This window comes from Onychomys torridus, chromosome 15, assembly GCF_903995425.1.
Source record: "Onychomys torridus chromosome 15, mOncTor1.1, whole genome shotgun sequence".
Taxonomy (NCBI): domain Eukaryota; kingdom Metazoa; phylum Chordata; class Mammalia; order Rodentia; family Cricetidae; genus Onychomys; species Onychomys torridus.
Genome location: NC_050457.1, coordinates 15,617,292 through 15,633,015, shown reverse-complemented (window position 1 = coordinate 15,633,015; position 15,724 = coordinate 15,617,292). Strand labels below are relative to the sequence as shown.

Here is a 15,724-nt window from a genome sequence, read left to right as displayed (position 1 = left end):
TGTAAAATGCTGGGTCTCTTTCATGTTGCATCCAAAGCGAGCACTGCCCCTTTGGGGGCTGGTCCCCTTACCATTTTCAATCTGCTCACAAGGTGTGGCCTTGCTTTAGGCTGTGGCTGGCTGAAGCCTAGATGCCAGTCTTCTCTCACGGTCTAGGTGAATTCCATTCACATTCAGACCTGAGTACATCAGGTGGCGCTGTCTCTCCCTATCTGCCAGAGCCATAGCTCACATCTCTCACCGCAGTCCTCTCTGCCCTCTCTGCATGTGTCTGACAGAGTGATGCATGACGAAGTGAGCGACACTGAAAACATAAGGAAAAACCTCGCCATCGAAAGGATGATTGTGGAGGGGTGTGACATTCTGCTGGACACCAGCCAGACTTTCATCCGCCAAGGTAAGACCTGTCAACAGACCAGGCCCTCTGCTTGTGTGATCTGTGTGTCTGTCATGGTATCTCTGGCAGATCCAGGGACACGTTCTGGAGCAGGCCTATGTGTTTGGTGCAGTTCATGCAGGACACCCCTGTGGCCGTGACCAAGGCTGTGGTTGAGGCCCACCTCTGTGCTGTTTCTTTTCAGGGGCCATGAGAAACAGCAACACAATAATAGTAAAGCAAGAGAGGGGCAGTAAGTCACACTCTGGCTGGACTCTCCTCCTCAGTGGACCGGACATGCTCTACAGCTCCAAGGAGGACAGGTCGGTCTGGCCAATCGGCAGTGCCAAGTGGTGATGATATCCAGGCAGAGGCTCAGGAGACACTGGCATTCCTCAAAGCTCTTGCACAGAAGAGTGGGGACCAATGTCCAGAGTGAAAAGAGCTGTCTGTCGTCCCCCTCTCTCACCTGGCACTTCCAACTCAATGCCACATGATATGATTTAATTCAATCGTTAACTCTGGTTGCCAGGTGGAAAGGTCCCTACCAGGCTTTGGAGATGGTGAAACTGTCCTGGATGTGGCATGTGCTTTGTGAGGGGATAACGCCTGATTAATTAAGCTTTGGAAGAGATGAAGCTGTGTCACAAACACTGGTGAAGGGCTAGCCTGATGATGCATATCCCTCTTCAGCTCTCCTTTCAAAGTACAAGAAGTTAGCTACATTCCCAAGACACTTTTAAGGGCTCAGGTGTCTTGGGGGATGAGGGCATGCTCCATGTGCTGGATCTGAGCAATCAGAATGATCATATCTTTATAGTTTTTGGAATTGGTGTGTACTGAAACATAAACTTGGAACTTGATTTAATCATTGATGCAGCTTCTGGCCATGGTGTGCCAATATCATTTGAAGCTATTGCTATTTCCTTCCATAATATTCTGCTTAAAATATGTTTTACCTCATCAAATAAGACATTATGCCATCCGTGTTATTTTTTGCCTACTATACTTAAAAAGATTAACACATGCCATTTTATTGTCTGTTGTTTATTTACAAGGAAAGGCACTACACAGATGCTAAATTTGGGGAGTATATTTTAGGAATTAATTCCTTTTTCCACTTTCAAGACTACATACTAACTTTTCTTGAGGTAATAGTAGAGTACAGTGCTAACAACAGCAGGCCTTTTCAATTCCTGTTCTATTCCTCTGAGTGGACTGTGTTCCTATAGTGACAGGCTTTCTGCCTCAAGGTACATTGCCTGCCTGTGCCTGCACCTCTGTCTTACCCTCCCTGGGGGTGGGAAAGACCTGCTCTGCCTCTTTTGTGCCTATGAAAGGTCCACTTGACCTAACAAGTCCAGGCCAGAGGTTTTTGGAAGTTTGCTTATCTTCCCATCCACTTTGCCTCAAGTTACAACGACTTGACTACCCTCTCCATTTTCAAGGCACTTTGCCCACAGAGCATGGATTCTGTTCTTTTTGTGTAAAGGAATCTATGCATGCCTCTTGAAGTACCGGATAGCTTACTGATTGACGTTATAAGATATTTATATTTTTCTTGTATTTAGAGTTCTCTAAAAATGTCTCCTAATTGATCTATACTTTATATCTAAGAATGGACAGGAGACTTTCTGTAACTTACATACAATTTCTGAACATACTTTTGATTGAACAGAGTTATTATCCACATTCACTCAATGTATTTATAAAACTTAGTTCCTTATGACTCTGAAACAGAAACCCACAATTAATGAAATATGTTTGAGGGTCAAATGCATTGAACAAGTCACATTTTTTGTTACACTTCAAGAGATAAAAATCATATACTGCTTTGCCCTTAAGCCACATCCGCATGTTGTTTATTCTGCTATACGCTACTTCTAAGGCAAGGTCAGCCATGAATGTTACTGATAAAGCAATGTCAGATGCTTTACAGCAGTCTTGCTGATCTTGCTGTGTGTTTGACCTGGTTAATCTATTTAGGAGTTATTCGATAAAGATTGTTCCTAAACATCAGAGCTTGATCTGAAATTAGAAAGTAATCAATTATAATTGGGGAAGTTTGAGCTCTTTTTCTTTAATTTCTCCTATCAGCACTTTAACACCCACAAAACACATTTTAGAAGTATTATCCATTAAACTCTCAAGGGCTTTTATTTCCTACTAAATTGACTACAACTTATTTTTAGTGGTATTTTTATTAATCACTCCAATGGGTGATATAAGATCTATTTCAATGTATGTGTGCTTGTTTCTGTACATGTGTGCTTTCAACTTCATGTGATTTCCAAGAGAAATAAACCACCCTGATCCTCAGTAAGGTCTCCTCAGAGTAAGAAAGTGCACAGTGACTCTACCACCTCAGATACCATGCTCAATGGCCTGAAAGTTGCTGTTCACATTTTCACTGCTGAGTAGAATTCAGAATACAGGCATAACCTGGTCTTGGAGGCCACTCTGTGGGAATTAGAGATGGAAGAATCAGGAGTCTTCCACAGGCTGACCTCAGTTGTTAGCTACCCAGTAAGGACAGAGTCACAGCAGTGGTCTGATAAAGAGGATGCGATAATCATTTCCCTAATACTAATCATTTGTCTAACTTGCATTAAATGGAGAGGAATCTTTTCTGAAAGTCATAAGACTATGTTGAAATATGTCAAATAAAGGATGAAATGTGATGGCTTAAAGACAACTTAAAACACAGTTTTGAAGCATTTTATTTTATAAAATAGTTTATTTTATAAACTTCTGAAATAGTTTTGAGATTTCTCACTTTTAGTTTAGTTGAATAGACAGACATCTGTCCACATCCAATGTAGATAGTCTATTTGGTGAACAGTTATAGTCTAACATAGTAGCATATGGTTGCCAAGGAAACATCTTTAAACCTCAAAGCTGAAATTCATAATAATTGCTAGTAGATGTGAAAACCATAAATTTTGTAATTTCTGATTTAGAAAATTGCTTTAAATTACTAGAAGTATTTGCCAATGAACACATTATTATAGATTTGGTTACAGCTTCTCTGCAAATGGCCCCGTGATCCATGTGTCCTCCCAGACACTTACCCGAGTGCCCCTTTCCACCTGCCTAACCTGACTTCACAGTATGACTACCTGGGGTGTGGCTAGCACTGCCATCATCTTAGACCCTCTCTTTGCTTCCAAGTTCCAGTTTTTACATTGTTCAGTCTCCCTATGTGTGGCCTTACGAGAGTCACTTAAACTCAGGCCTCAGTTTCCCCATTTGTAAAATGCAGAAAGGGTTTAATTTCCACCCCTCCCAAGTCTCATGAGTGCCAACTCTTTGCTGTAATTACTTGAGCACAAGTTTCCTAAGCTTCCTGCCTTCTGCTTTCTCCACACCTCCTCGACATCCTGAAGTTCATTCTTTGCTACTTGAGCTGTCTGTCTGTCAGTTTGCTCCCATCCACCTCCCTCCTTCAGCTACTCTCCTCTTGTCCAACCCTTCCCTGGTTCAAGCCCCCTCTCGGCCCTTTGTTCCCCACTCCCACACCCTCCCCCAGGACAGCTTCCCTGCTATTCTTTGAGCCCAGAGGAGCCGCCTACTTTCTGTCTGTCAAGCATCCCACCTAATCACTTACCTAAATAGATGATGTGAGATCGGGGCATGGAAACTTGGGTCCTGGATGTCTTACCAGCTCTGTCAATGGGAAGATGCAATTTGGAGCATTCATCAGTTAATGTTAATCTGGTGCTTTGGTGACTCAAATAGTTTTATTGCCTTAGGTATAGATTTCTTTATATAAAAAACTCGGGGCTTTTTCTCACTTTTCATTGTAGAACTAAATCTGTGCTCAGTTAAAAAAAAAACAGAAAACATGAAGAAAAATAAGTTTGTTTCTCTGGGAGATGCCTCTGGTAATATTTAAGGATTGATTATGTATTTTGTGGTTCTTGTGGGCTCATGAGAGCCTGTGTAGGGCTGCACAGCATGGTGGGTTACACAGATTATTACTGGCTCCAGTGACTTCAGAAGTTAGAGTCAAGGTGTCTGCCAAAATCTTGATACTTTGTGGTTGGTATTTAATAGACTGGAATTTTCTTTTTAGGACTGGGGAAGTTTCTACTAGAGTGTAGTCTGTAAGGGATTGGAGGCATTCCTAGATATCATACACATATTACAGAAGTCTATGTGTCATTTCTCACACTGAACAGACCACAGATTTGCTCTGGATGTGGTTTGCTTTTCATCAGGTATCACAAATACATTTTAATTGCACTTTTTTGCATTTTATTAGCATATATTAATTGTACAGAGTGGGCTTCATTGTATAGCACATAATTTAAATACAGTTTTAAATAGCTTCCTTTAAGATAGCCCTTAATTAGCCAGACAGTTGTGGCACATGCCTTTGATCCCAGCACTTGGGAGGCAGAGCCAGGCAGATCTCTGTGAGTTCAAGGCCAGCCTGATCTACAAAGCAAGATCCAGGGCAGGCACCAAAACTGCACAGAGAAACCCCATCTTGAAGAAGACAAAACAAAACAAACAAAAAGATAGTCCTTAATTAAATTGCACTGAATTATATAATTTGTATATTTTTACAGGATACATGCATTACACCATTTACTTTTAAAATGCAAAGTAAACTATTAACATGCTTTTTTATTTTATTTGCTCCAGGAAGGATAAATTCCACTTACTTTGATCAAACTATCTATTATATTATATTATAATTCTATGATTTATAAATTCACTCAGTCAGATCATAGATGGCATCAGCATCTCAATGGTTCAATTTTAAGCTGACTTTCTTTCAAACTGAGGTCACAGTTTGTAGATGAAGAATCAAGTTGAAATTGTCTCACAACAATGCTAGGAACAGCTTGTCCCTTCAAATACAACACAATTGTTTCCTTGGCTAGAATCGGGGAGATTCATTTGTTCCTATGGCACAACAAATCCATCCTTGGTATTTTGGGAAACAGATCCTCATGTTTACTGCCAAGGGGCATGGTCCTCTCCAGATTTTAACTGCCTCTGTTCTTCATTCTTGTATCACCAGGTTCTCTCATTCAAGTACCTTCCGTCGAGAGGGGGAAGCTTAGTAAAGTCCGCCTGGGCTCACTGTCTTTGAAAAAGGAAGGCGAGAGACAGTGCTTCTTATTTACAAAACACTTTCTGATTTGTACAAGGAGTTCGGGAGGAAAGCTGCATCTGCTCAAGGTACGGCTTCTCCATGGCTCTTTCCATTGTCTCCCCAGCTCTGAAGAGGTATTGAGGGTAATTTGATTCTGATTCTCCAGTGCCTGTTATTATCATGAAACAGATTGCTATGATCATACAGGGAGGGGCAGGATGTGCCTAGCAGCTCTGGGCTCTATTTTGTCATTATTTGGATTGGAGGCAATAGAAATTTACTTTAACTGTGCATTATCATAAAGAAGTATTATTAAAATCAAAATCTAGGCAAAATTATCATCACTTGACAACTACTGAGTCATAGATATGGTGTCCGGCCACCATAGTGCACTAGCCAATGAAATTTTTTGGCAACTGCTTTTTTATCTCACTGTGTATCAGGAGCCATCAAACTACAACCTAAAGCTTACTACCTGTTCTTAGTGATAACATTCTGTTTGCACATAACCTCTCACACCTGTGGCTGCTTTCCCACTAAAATCACATATCTGAGGACTCAGGATAGAAATGATGCCACCCAAAGAACCTAAAGTGTTTCCTATCTGACCTTTAGTCAGCAAAGTTTGCCAACTTGTTATTTATCGTCTGTTGTAGCTTAAAAACATTATTCACTGGGCCAGCAAGATGGCTCAGCAGATAAAGGCTCCTGCCACCAAGCCCTATGGTTTGAGTTCAGTTCCCAGGACTCCCATGGCAGAAAGAGGACAGATTCCCACCAGCTGTCTTCTGACTTCCTCACACGTGCCATTGCATTGCCTCATGCATACACACATGCATACATATAATAAAACAAATTTAAAAAATATTACTCATACCATGACATTGGCCTTCTATTTCCTAAGACACTTCTTGGCTGGCCAATTCCCAGTGCTGGGCTGTGGCTACTCTCTGAAGTCACTGTGGTGCTATCTAATCTCCCATAGATGGCTTTCATACATTTTATAAACAGTGGGGGCAAGAGCGAGAGAGTGGGGAGAATTCAGTTAAAGTTAAATGATTTTATTTGCTTTTTCTGCGTAGTTTTGAACTCTGTGAAAAAATTATTTATGATGTAGAATTGCCATCCCTGGGGCAACATGAATATTAAATTTACAAAGCAGAACTTCTCAAACTTCACAAGACTGCCCACCTCTTGATCACCAATCCGTTTGTTTCCAGACAGGTGGAGTCCTGTCCCTCATACAATGCACGTTGATCGAGGAGCCTGACGCAAGTGATGATGACTGTAAGTGATATCCTGTCTCCTGGAATAGTGGTAGAATGAAACAGTCAAATTCTGCAGATCTTCATCTCACATGGCTAAGAAGCGCTGTCTATGGAGGCAGAAGCAATTGGAGGGCAAATTCTCTAAAATCACTTTCCTGTTTAACCCGGGACCTTGATAAACCATCTCTGAGAACTGACATTCTGTAGCGCTTGCCTTAGGAGAGTGTCTTTTCAGGGGCAGACAAAGAGGAAATGGGGTTTGAGTTAAACCAGGACTTCTATACATGATAGAAATTAAAATAAGCATAAACAAGGAAGGTTGGTTTGGGGTTACCTCCTGTCCTCAGTTTTTCCACCAGCTCATGTGCTAGGCCTTCCTCATGCTCTGGAAGCACATCACTGAAATGAGAGTCTGGACTTGAATGCACGTGGGTCCCAGTAAGAAGGCTAGATGGGAGGAGCCATTGTTCATATCTCTTGCATTCATGTTAATTGCTTGCTTTATGTGTACTGAAGCCAAAGGTTCTGGCCACATGTTTGGACATCTGGATTTTAAAATTGTAGTGGAGCCTCCCGATGCTTCCCCTTTCACTGTGGTCTTGTTAGCACCTTCGCGCCAAGAGAAAGCTGCATGGATGAGCGACATCAGTCAGGTAACTGAGTGGCTTTTTCCCTGATTTGTAAAATTTTTCAGCGTAAACATTTAGTGAGGATTTCTAGAATAACCATGTGCTCTAAGTTGCTTACTACCATGTTGCTGTACACTTAGATGGGCTGTTAGCGTTTTGTTGACGTTCTTTCTTCATTATTTAAAATATGGTAAATATGATCAGTTTATTTTGTTGATTTAAAATTTGGTAAATATGATCAGTGCCTTGCTCAGCCATCATCAGAGAAGCTTCCTCCTGCAGCAGATGGGAACAAATAGAGACCTACAGCCAGACATTATGCAGAGAGTGAGAGGCCTTGGAACACTCTCCTCTAAATGGAATGTTGCCTCCAAATCCCTTCCCTCAGGGCTCAGGGAACCCTATGACAGAAGAGACAGAGAGAGGGAATGGAGGACACCAGGAGAATAAGGAAATCAACATGAGCCAGGCTCATATGAACTCACAGAGACTGTAGCATGCACAGGGCCTGAACTGGTCTGTACCAGGTCCTTTGCTTTACATTATGGCGTCCAGTTCTGTGTTTTTATGGGATTCTTAAGTGTGTGAATGAGTGGGTCTCTGTTTCTTGTGCCTTCTCATGGGCTTTTTTTCCTTCTGTTCATTTGTGTTGTTTAATCTGATGCATTAGTTTTTATTCTATATTGTTGCATTTTATTTTATTATTTAAAAATGCAAATGTTTTGTAGTTCCCCAGCTTTCTGCACCAGCTGCAATGGTGTTGAACAGTGCTGAAATTGTCCTGTTAGCCATTTCTCTTCCAGTGACTCCAATGGCATTTTTTTGCTTGTCTATATCTGAAGTGGGAAAATGATGAGAGAGAAAGAGAAAAAAAAACCAAAGCAGCTCTCAAGAGTTGTAGTGAAAATCTGCAAAGTAAAGAACCAAAGGAAACAGCCTCATTAGGATGAAATCTGGAAATGGCTTCCTGCATTTTGTGTAGAAAAAAATAGGGAGCAGGGTGGTTCTTCTGGGCTCTGCAAGGCTTAAGCAGGAAATCGATGTGTTTATTTAGGCAATGACATCACTTGGGAATATGTCAAACTAGGTACAGCTGGACTTGATTCCTGCTCTGCATGGATTTTGGCTCCATTTACCAATGTTGGGGGGAAAGGAATTGTGTATAAGGAGGATAATTGAGTGAAATGCGGTGATTTGTACCTGTAATCTTAGTTCCGCAGGAAGTAGAGGCAGGAGGATTGCTTGGATCTAAGAATCCCAGACCAATGTAGGCAATTAGGGCAAACAGCAAAGGCATTTATCATTGAGTTTGTTGTCTTTTTTTTTCCCTGAGAAGTTCATAGTAGTTTTCTCATAAGCTGTGATTGGAAGCATAATACTAAGGTCACAGTTCTTCAGCACCCTGAACTTTTCTAGGGACTAAGTACTGAGAGAGCAGTAGACAATACATGACCATAAAGTTGGATTTTCTTGGTTAAAACAGTTCTCTAGTTCCATTCTTATTCTACCCATATAATAGTATTTTAAAAAGAAAACAGAAGGAAAGACCATTGGCTCCATTGTGCAGGTCAGAATGGGGTTTAGAAATCCATCTCTGATGCATGGAGTTGGTACTCAAACCTCAGCCAGGACTTCTCGTTGGTACTAAACACACTGTGTGGGTTGCCGGTCTACCCCTCAGACTGCTTTGATCGGGGGGGGGGGGGGGGGGGTAAACAGAAGAGAAGCTGTGTCCTTTCTGGCTTCTAAATGGATGAAAATATGAGACCCCCCTTATTTTTTTTAAACACAATTACATTGCTACGATGGTTAAGTAATATTTTTATTACCTCCAACCTGCATTAATACTTCAGGAAGCCTCTCTTATTTGTAAACAATCTCTGAGCTTATTAAACTCCATTCTTCAAAGGTTTACTAAGGAATCACCATACGCAGTCAAGTGTTGTTCAGATGTGGGAATATGGTATTGAGACTGATTAGTAGGGCTGAAAAGAAAGTAACTCACCGAGTAAAGACAGTTTGATAGTGTTGTGAAGCCAAGAATATTCAGAGATGGAGAGGAGGAATAGCCAGGTGTGATGTAACCAGGGTATGAGATGATTATTGTCCTCTGCCCTGCCCATGGTTTCTAGTGGGTATTTGGGATAGACCCCTGGAGTTCATGAGTGACTCCCAGCCTGGTCTTTTAAAGGGTGGGACCTAAACTTTTGCCTGCTACAAGCATTCAAGTGAGACCTTCTTTCTGCTTAGATGATGGTTTAAGGCAGAAGTGTTTAATTTCCTCCTTAGTTCCTCCAGGTGCTGTGGTGGGGGTATTCCTTAGTACCAAGTGATACTGATTTTATCTGCAGCTGAAGAGCATGAATAGAAAGTTCTATCTCTTCAAGTGCCAGAGAAATCAATGCATTAAATTACTATCTTCGATGACGCCTTGTCATCGTGTGACCTCACAGTTTCAATCATGCAGTGTTACTATACCAAGTGCTATGCTAGGCCATTGTACATAAAATGAGAAAAAGAGGAGATGGCAACCAGAAGTTCCCTTATATTGATTATATTCTTTTGTAAGAACACACACACACACACACACACACACACACACACACACACACACGTGCGGTAAATGGGGATACCATGTGGACATGTGATGAAGTGAAAATTGTTGCAGACGAGGAAGCTGCGATGCAAAGACTCTTTGGTGAGAGAACGCTGTGTTTTAAGGAGTTCCATGAAAGCCAGTATGACTGAGCTGGAGAAAATGGGGATAGGAAGAGGTCATGGGTCAGGGAATCAGTTCATGGTAGGGGTAGGGCTTTGGTTTGTACTTCAAGTCAGACAAAAGCTATTAAGGGACTTGAGTACATGGATTCCACAACTGAATTTAGGCCTTGGAAGGTCACTTCCGGTACTGTGGAGAGAGCAGGTTGAGGTCGAGGGCCAGTTGGCACAGAGGGAGGGAAGGAAGAACGCTCCAACAGTCACCACAAAGAGGTGCGGAAAACCCACACAGCCTGGTAGCAGTGGAGCCGGGCACAGGGTTCGTGTTCACTTTGAAGGAAGGACCAGTGAGGTTTTATCATGGAGGAAGAGAGAGAAAATGTTAAGTCAGGTAATATGAAAGTCAATGGCCTCAGCAACTGCAAGAACGCAGTTGTCAGCAGCTGATATGGGTTTACTTTTGGCTACATTGAGTCTGTGAAGACCAATAGAGATTTGAGAGAAGGCAAAAGAGTATGGCATATGGGATCTTGGGCTTTAGGATAGATGCCCATGTAGAAGAATCTACATCATTCAGGTGCTAGTTTGTGCTGTGAGGCTCTTGAAATCACTAGAAGAGAATGTTGATAGATGTGAGAAGATGGTCCGGTGATGCAAGAGAGGCCATAAGGAATAGCAAAAAGGACCAAGAAGGAGCCATAGGGATACTTGAAGGATGACCAAAGCTAAGGATAGCATCCTGGAAGCCAACCAAAGAAAGCATGCAAGCAGGAGGGTCCTGTGTGAAGTTCTGCTGGAGCTGGATAGGGCAGTGAGAGTTCTAAGGTGCCTTTGATCTTGAGGTGGGGTTTTGAATGGTAAGTGGTAGGTACTGAATACTTTGTTGATTGAGCCTAACCTGCAGCCGGCACTCCCATATCTCAACTTGATTCATGCTATGCTTAAAGCATTTTCATTTTACGGGAGAAATCATACACATTCTTGGAATTTGTCAGCACCACAAGTATAGCTGAACGTATTTATTATTTGCAGTAAGAGCCTACTGAGAGCTTGAAAATGTCCTCTTTAATATTTTATTGTGCATGTGCAAAAACCTGGCCACAAAGATGAACTAGAAATATTCCCAGCATGCAGCACACCAAGATGTTTTACCAAAGTGTTTGCTACACACAGCCTATGCTAGCATTACTGAAGGAGTTTTGTTCAAATGCAGCATTGACAATCTAAACCCCAAATGACATTTGAAATGCCCTAGACTTAACAAGCTCTGTAGACCACTTCTGCCCAAGTACATAACAGAACCTCTTCCCTGAAGAAGAATGACCTCTTTTCATCTCTGAAGACCCTAAAATCCATTCAAAAGTGATTTCACAGTTTGGTTTCAGTGGGTATTTATTATTTTTATTTTTTGCCACACTTCTTTCTATATTCATAGAAATTCTTCACATCTATTCTTCTCCAGTACATAATACATATATATCCTATTACATTAGTTTACCATTTGTATAGGTTTTTCCAAATAATTGAGTATGTGTGCTGTTTCCCAGTCTTAGGACTAATATAACACATAATGTGGTGCCAACTTTGTAAGGAAATCTCCCCCCATTTTCAGGTCCCTCACTGATACATTCCCCCAAAGAGTGTAAGGCTGGCAAAGAGGACATGATCATTTAAATGTCTGGCCCCACTTCCTTCAGGAAATATGAAAGTCAGCTGCAACAGGGGATATAAATAGAGTACCCACCTCCTGTGTGTGGTGTCCTAGGTTCGATCCCCAATATCACCACCACCACCCAAAAGAGCAAGTATTCTTCATACCACCAATACAGTATCTAAGTCACTAAGTCCTGCCAAATGCTAGGCATGGCATATCATCACATCTTCCAGTTTAATGGAAAATTGGGTTTTACCTTCCAGTGGTTTTAATTTATATCTTTGTAATCACCCAAGAGATTAGCATCCCTGCTATTTCTACTTCTTGCCTGTTTATACCAATTGAACACTAATTCACTGAAATTATCTTTCCAGACTAGAGAGACTGACATTTTCTTTCAATTCAAATTTTGAATACAATCTCTGTTATTTTATATTTTACATTTTTGCATCCTAGTTTTCTGTGGCTTGATTCAAAGCCACAGTGCTAAGCTCTTGCATGGCACTAATCATGCGTGGGTCTTCAGACAGCCATGCAGCTCCTGAGAAGGGAGACGGTCCCACTTTCACAGAAGGAACTCTACAAAACCTAAGACTTTCAGCTTTGCCAGGTCTCTGTCCCCAAGGTTGTAATTTGAAGGAGAAACAATTACTTGACTGATTAATTACACCTTTAGTTACACTAGTAGGGCCATAATTAACTGTTGGCGCCTTCAACAAAACATGCAAATAGCTAATGGTCTCAACCAATAATTCTTCCCCTTTCGTCTATTTATAGGGAAGGACTTGAGGCAAAGATTTGACCATCCTTTTCAGTGAAGAACACTCTCTGATGCTTGTCTCACTCACATGCATAATGGTACATTTAACAGATTTTGAACTAATTATGACAACTGACTAAAATGAAGAATTAAAATTCTCCAAATTTCTTGGCTTGGGCAGAAATTCTACATTTTGTGTCAAAGTTTAGACCTCTGTGGAAAATTTGTAGCACAGTGGTCATGCTTTCCTTCTTAAAACAGCTTCCCTGAAATCAATTTTGGACTTTAACATAAAACTGGTGAATTCAAAGAAAAGTGGAATCAAATACTTTTCCCTGCTACCTGTAAGCATTGAGATACTAAAGCAGTATGATGACACAGTACACCACAGTAGAGCAGAGACATGTGGACAGAACCCGCAGACCCCAAAGCAAAAACAAGGAGCACTTTCTCCCTCAACTGAGACCCACATAATGGATGGAGAGAACTGACCTCCACATTCGGGTGGGCAGGGCATATGCGCATTGTCTCTGTCTCTTTCCTCTCTGTCTCTGTCTCTCTCTCACACACATGTAAATGTAAGATATTTTTAATGAGTTAAACTATAGGGGATCACTTTTATTATCCTATTAATTTCAAAGTTTATTGTAATTCACACAAATTCAATATGACATTAAAGCCATCTGATGCCTTGCTTATTGTTTGTGCATTTCTTCTAAACTATAAAATTGTACTCATTTTCCTCATGCACAGTTATTTCTCCCCAACACCTAAGATATGTGCTTCATACTAAGGAATTCCCTTTCCCCTCAGAATCTGTGTGGGATTGATTAACTCTAGGTTCCACGAGATGCCAACATCTAGGAATGCTCAAGTCCTTTGTATAAAATGGAATATTTGCACATAACCTGCACACAGCCTCCTGTATCCTTTGAATCACCTCTAGACCACTGATAACACCTGAACCAACACTTAGAGCAACATTGTCAGTTGCTACATCATTGCCATACTATTTAGGGAATAAAAGGCAAGAAAAAAACTGTGCCTGTATAGAGATGGAATTTCCCTTCAGTGCTTCTCACCCACAGTTTACTGAAGAATGGGTGCTGAGTGCAGAGATACAGAGGGTCTGTTGTTTATACCACACCTTCCACTTGCATACACACTTACATGCGCAAATTCTATTATAATTAACTTTTATCTAAAATGATACATTTTTTCAGTGTTGCATTGTTCAAAACCCTAAATAGAAGTGAGATAAAAGTTGAAAGCTACTGAAATAGAGGTGGAGAAAACCACTCCTCTGTTATGACATGATCCATCCGTCACCTATCTGTCTGTCTGTCTGTCTGTCTATCTATCTGTCTGTCTGTCTATCTATCTATCTATCTATCTATCTATCTATCTATCTATCTATCTATCTATCAATCAAATTTGTCTACCTGTCATCTACCTATCATTTGTCTACATAGCATCTATCTATCTGTCTTCTACTTATCCATCCATTTGTCTGTCCCATAGATGATTGGATATTGTACAGCATTTGACAAAGACCTTTTGCATAAGTGAAATATCACTATTTATTATATGCACTTTTCGAGTTATGGTTTCGACTACCTGTATATTATTTTTTTTTTTTGAAACTTGGATGTAAGTGAAAATTTCTTTTCATTCCTGTTGAAAATAACTTTAACGCTCCACACAGTGAACTGGAAAGATTTATAAGTGGAACCTGACCTTGGATGAGATGTCTAAAAATTGTCACATAAATTTCTCCTTTTGGATATAAACACATATCTCAAGTTTCTCTTCAGGACTGCCAGCCCGCAATTAATGACACTGAGACTTATTGTTAATTATGAAAGCTTGGCTTTTAGCTTAGGCTTGTCTCAGCTAGCTCTTACAACAAATTAACCCATTTATATTAATCTATGTTCCATCACATGGAGTAACTTCTCTTCCATCTTGCACCTCCTGTTCCCTCTCCACGTCCCGTGGGGTCTCATTGACATAATCTGCTTGCCTAGATTCCTCCTCCTCTTCCTCTCCCTCCCCAGAAATCCCACCCAATCAGCTCTTTGCTAAACGAGTCAGAAGGAGCCTTAAGCAGAGACATATCTTTACAGTGTCCATAAATATTCAGCAACACAGCTCTGGCAATGTGGAGAATCAGACTGATTTAGGACTAGCTGTGGAACAGAAACTTTTAATACAGAGATTCAGTAACATAAACAAATGTAACACACAGCTGACACGTACAGGTAGGAATAGAAATCTCTAATCACAAGAAACAAAAGATCTGAAAACTTGTCCAAAGACCTAGAGACTGGGGAATGGCTGTAGATGGAGGTTGGTCCTTGTCCCCAGGAGAATTAACAGTATTAGGGTGCAAGAGAAACCCTTAGATCCACAAAAATAATCAGAATCTCTATCCAAAGCCTGGACACTGGAAGCTATCCCTCATGTGAGACAAGAACTTAAAAATTTTCACCTTTTGGCATACAAAGACATAAGGCACTCGTCCTTCTGATGGAGTTCTGGTGAAGGTATCTCCTGGCTTATGGAATTGGAACTAAATGGCACAAAAATCCCAAGCTGAGAAATTGTTATTATTTTATTATTGTTATTAATATTATTGATTGCTGAAACCCCAGAGGGTTCTGGAAGCAAATCCAGATCTGTGCTCTCCGCAGCACTTGGTTTGTGACATGAGCTAAATTTTAAAAAACTTACAAACTGGTGGGTAACTATCTCTTGTGAGCAAGGGGAAGCAGACACAGGGACACTTTGAAGGAACTTCACATAATAGTGTGACCATCCAGACTGTAAACTAAAGGGTGATTAAAACACAATCAAACAATGAAAGAAAGGAACCAGGAAGGAAGGACACCAGAGGAAGGATCTCAACACGGTGTTAGGTGACCCTCACTGGATCACCAAGGAACCGAACAGATCATCTTTTTAATGGTTTCTTTATTTTTATTTTATGTGCATTGGTGATTTGCCTGTGTGTGTATGCTTGTGTGAAGGTGTCGGAGCCCCCGGAACTGGAGTTACAGACAGTTGTGAACTGTCATGTGGGTACTGAGAATTGAACCTGGATCCAGTGGAAGTACTCCCAACCACTGAGCTATCTCTCTGTCCCCCTGCCTTCCACCATATTGATAATCTTAAAGGGGAAACTACAAACCTCAAAATTACAAGTCTTTGGA

The 15,724-nt window shown here is 41.0% G+C and overlaps 1 protein-coding gene across 4 annotated transcripts in view; it reads left to right on the top strand.

The window, feature by feature from the left end:
• The window catches only part of Rasgrf2 (Ras protein specific guanine nucleotide releasing factor 2), a 225,652-nt gene that overhangs the window by 94,118 nt on the left and 115,810 nt on the right, over positions 1 to 15,724 (top strand). For all 4 annotated transcript variants that reach the window (XM_036207032.1, XM_036207031.1, XM_036207030.1 and 1 more), the window contains exons 9-12: positions 279 to 397; positions 5,409 to 5,569; positions 6,704 to 6,770; positions 7,268 to 7,404. In XM_036207032.1, the coding sequence (XP_036062925.1) occupies positions 279 to 397; positions 5,409 to 5,569; positions 6,704 to 6,770; positions 7,268 to 7,404 (484 nt within the window). The remainder of the gene's footprint in view (positions 1 to 278; positions 398 to 5,408; positions 5,570 to 6,703; positions 6,771 to 7,267; positions 7,405 to 15,724) is intronic.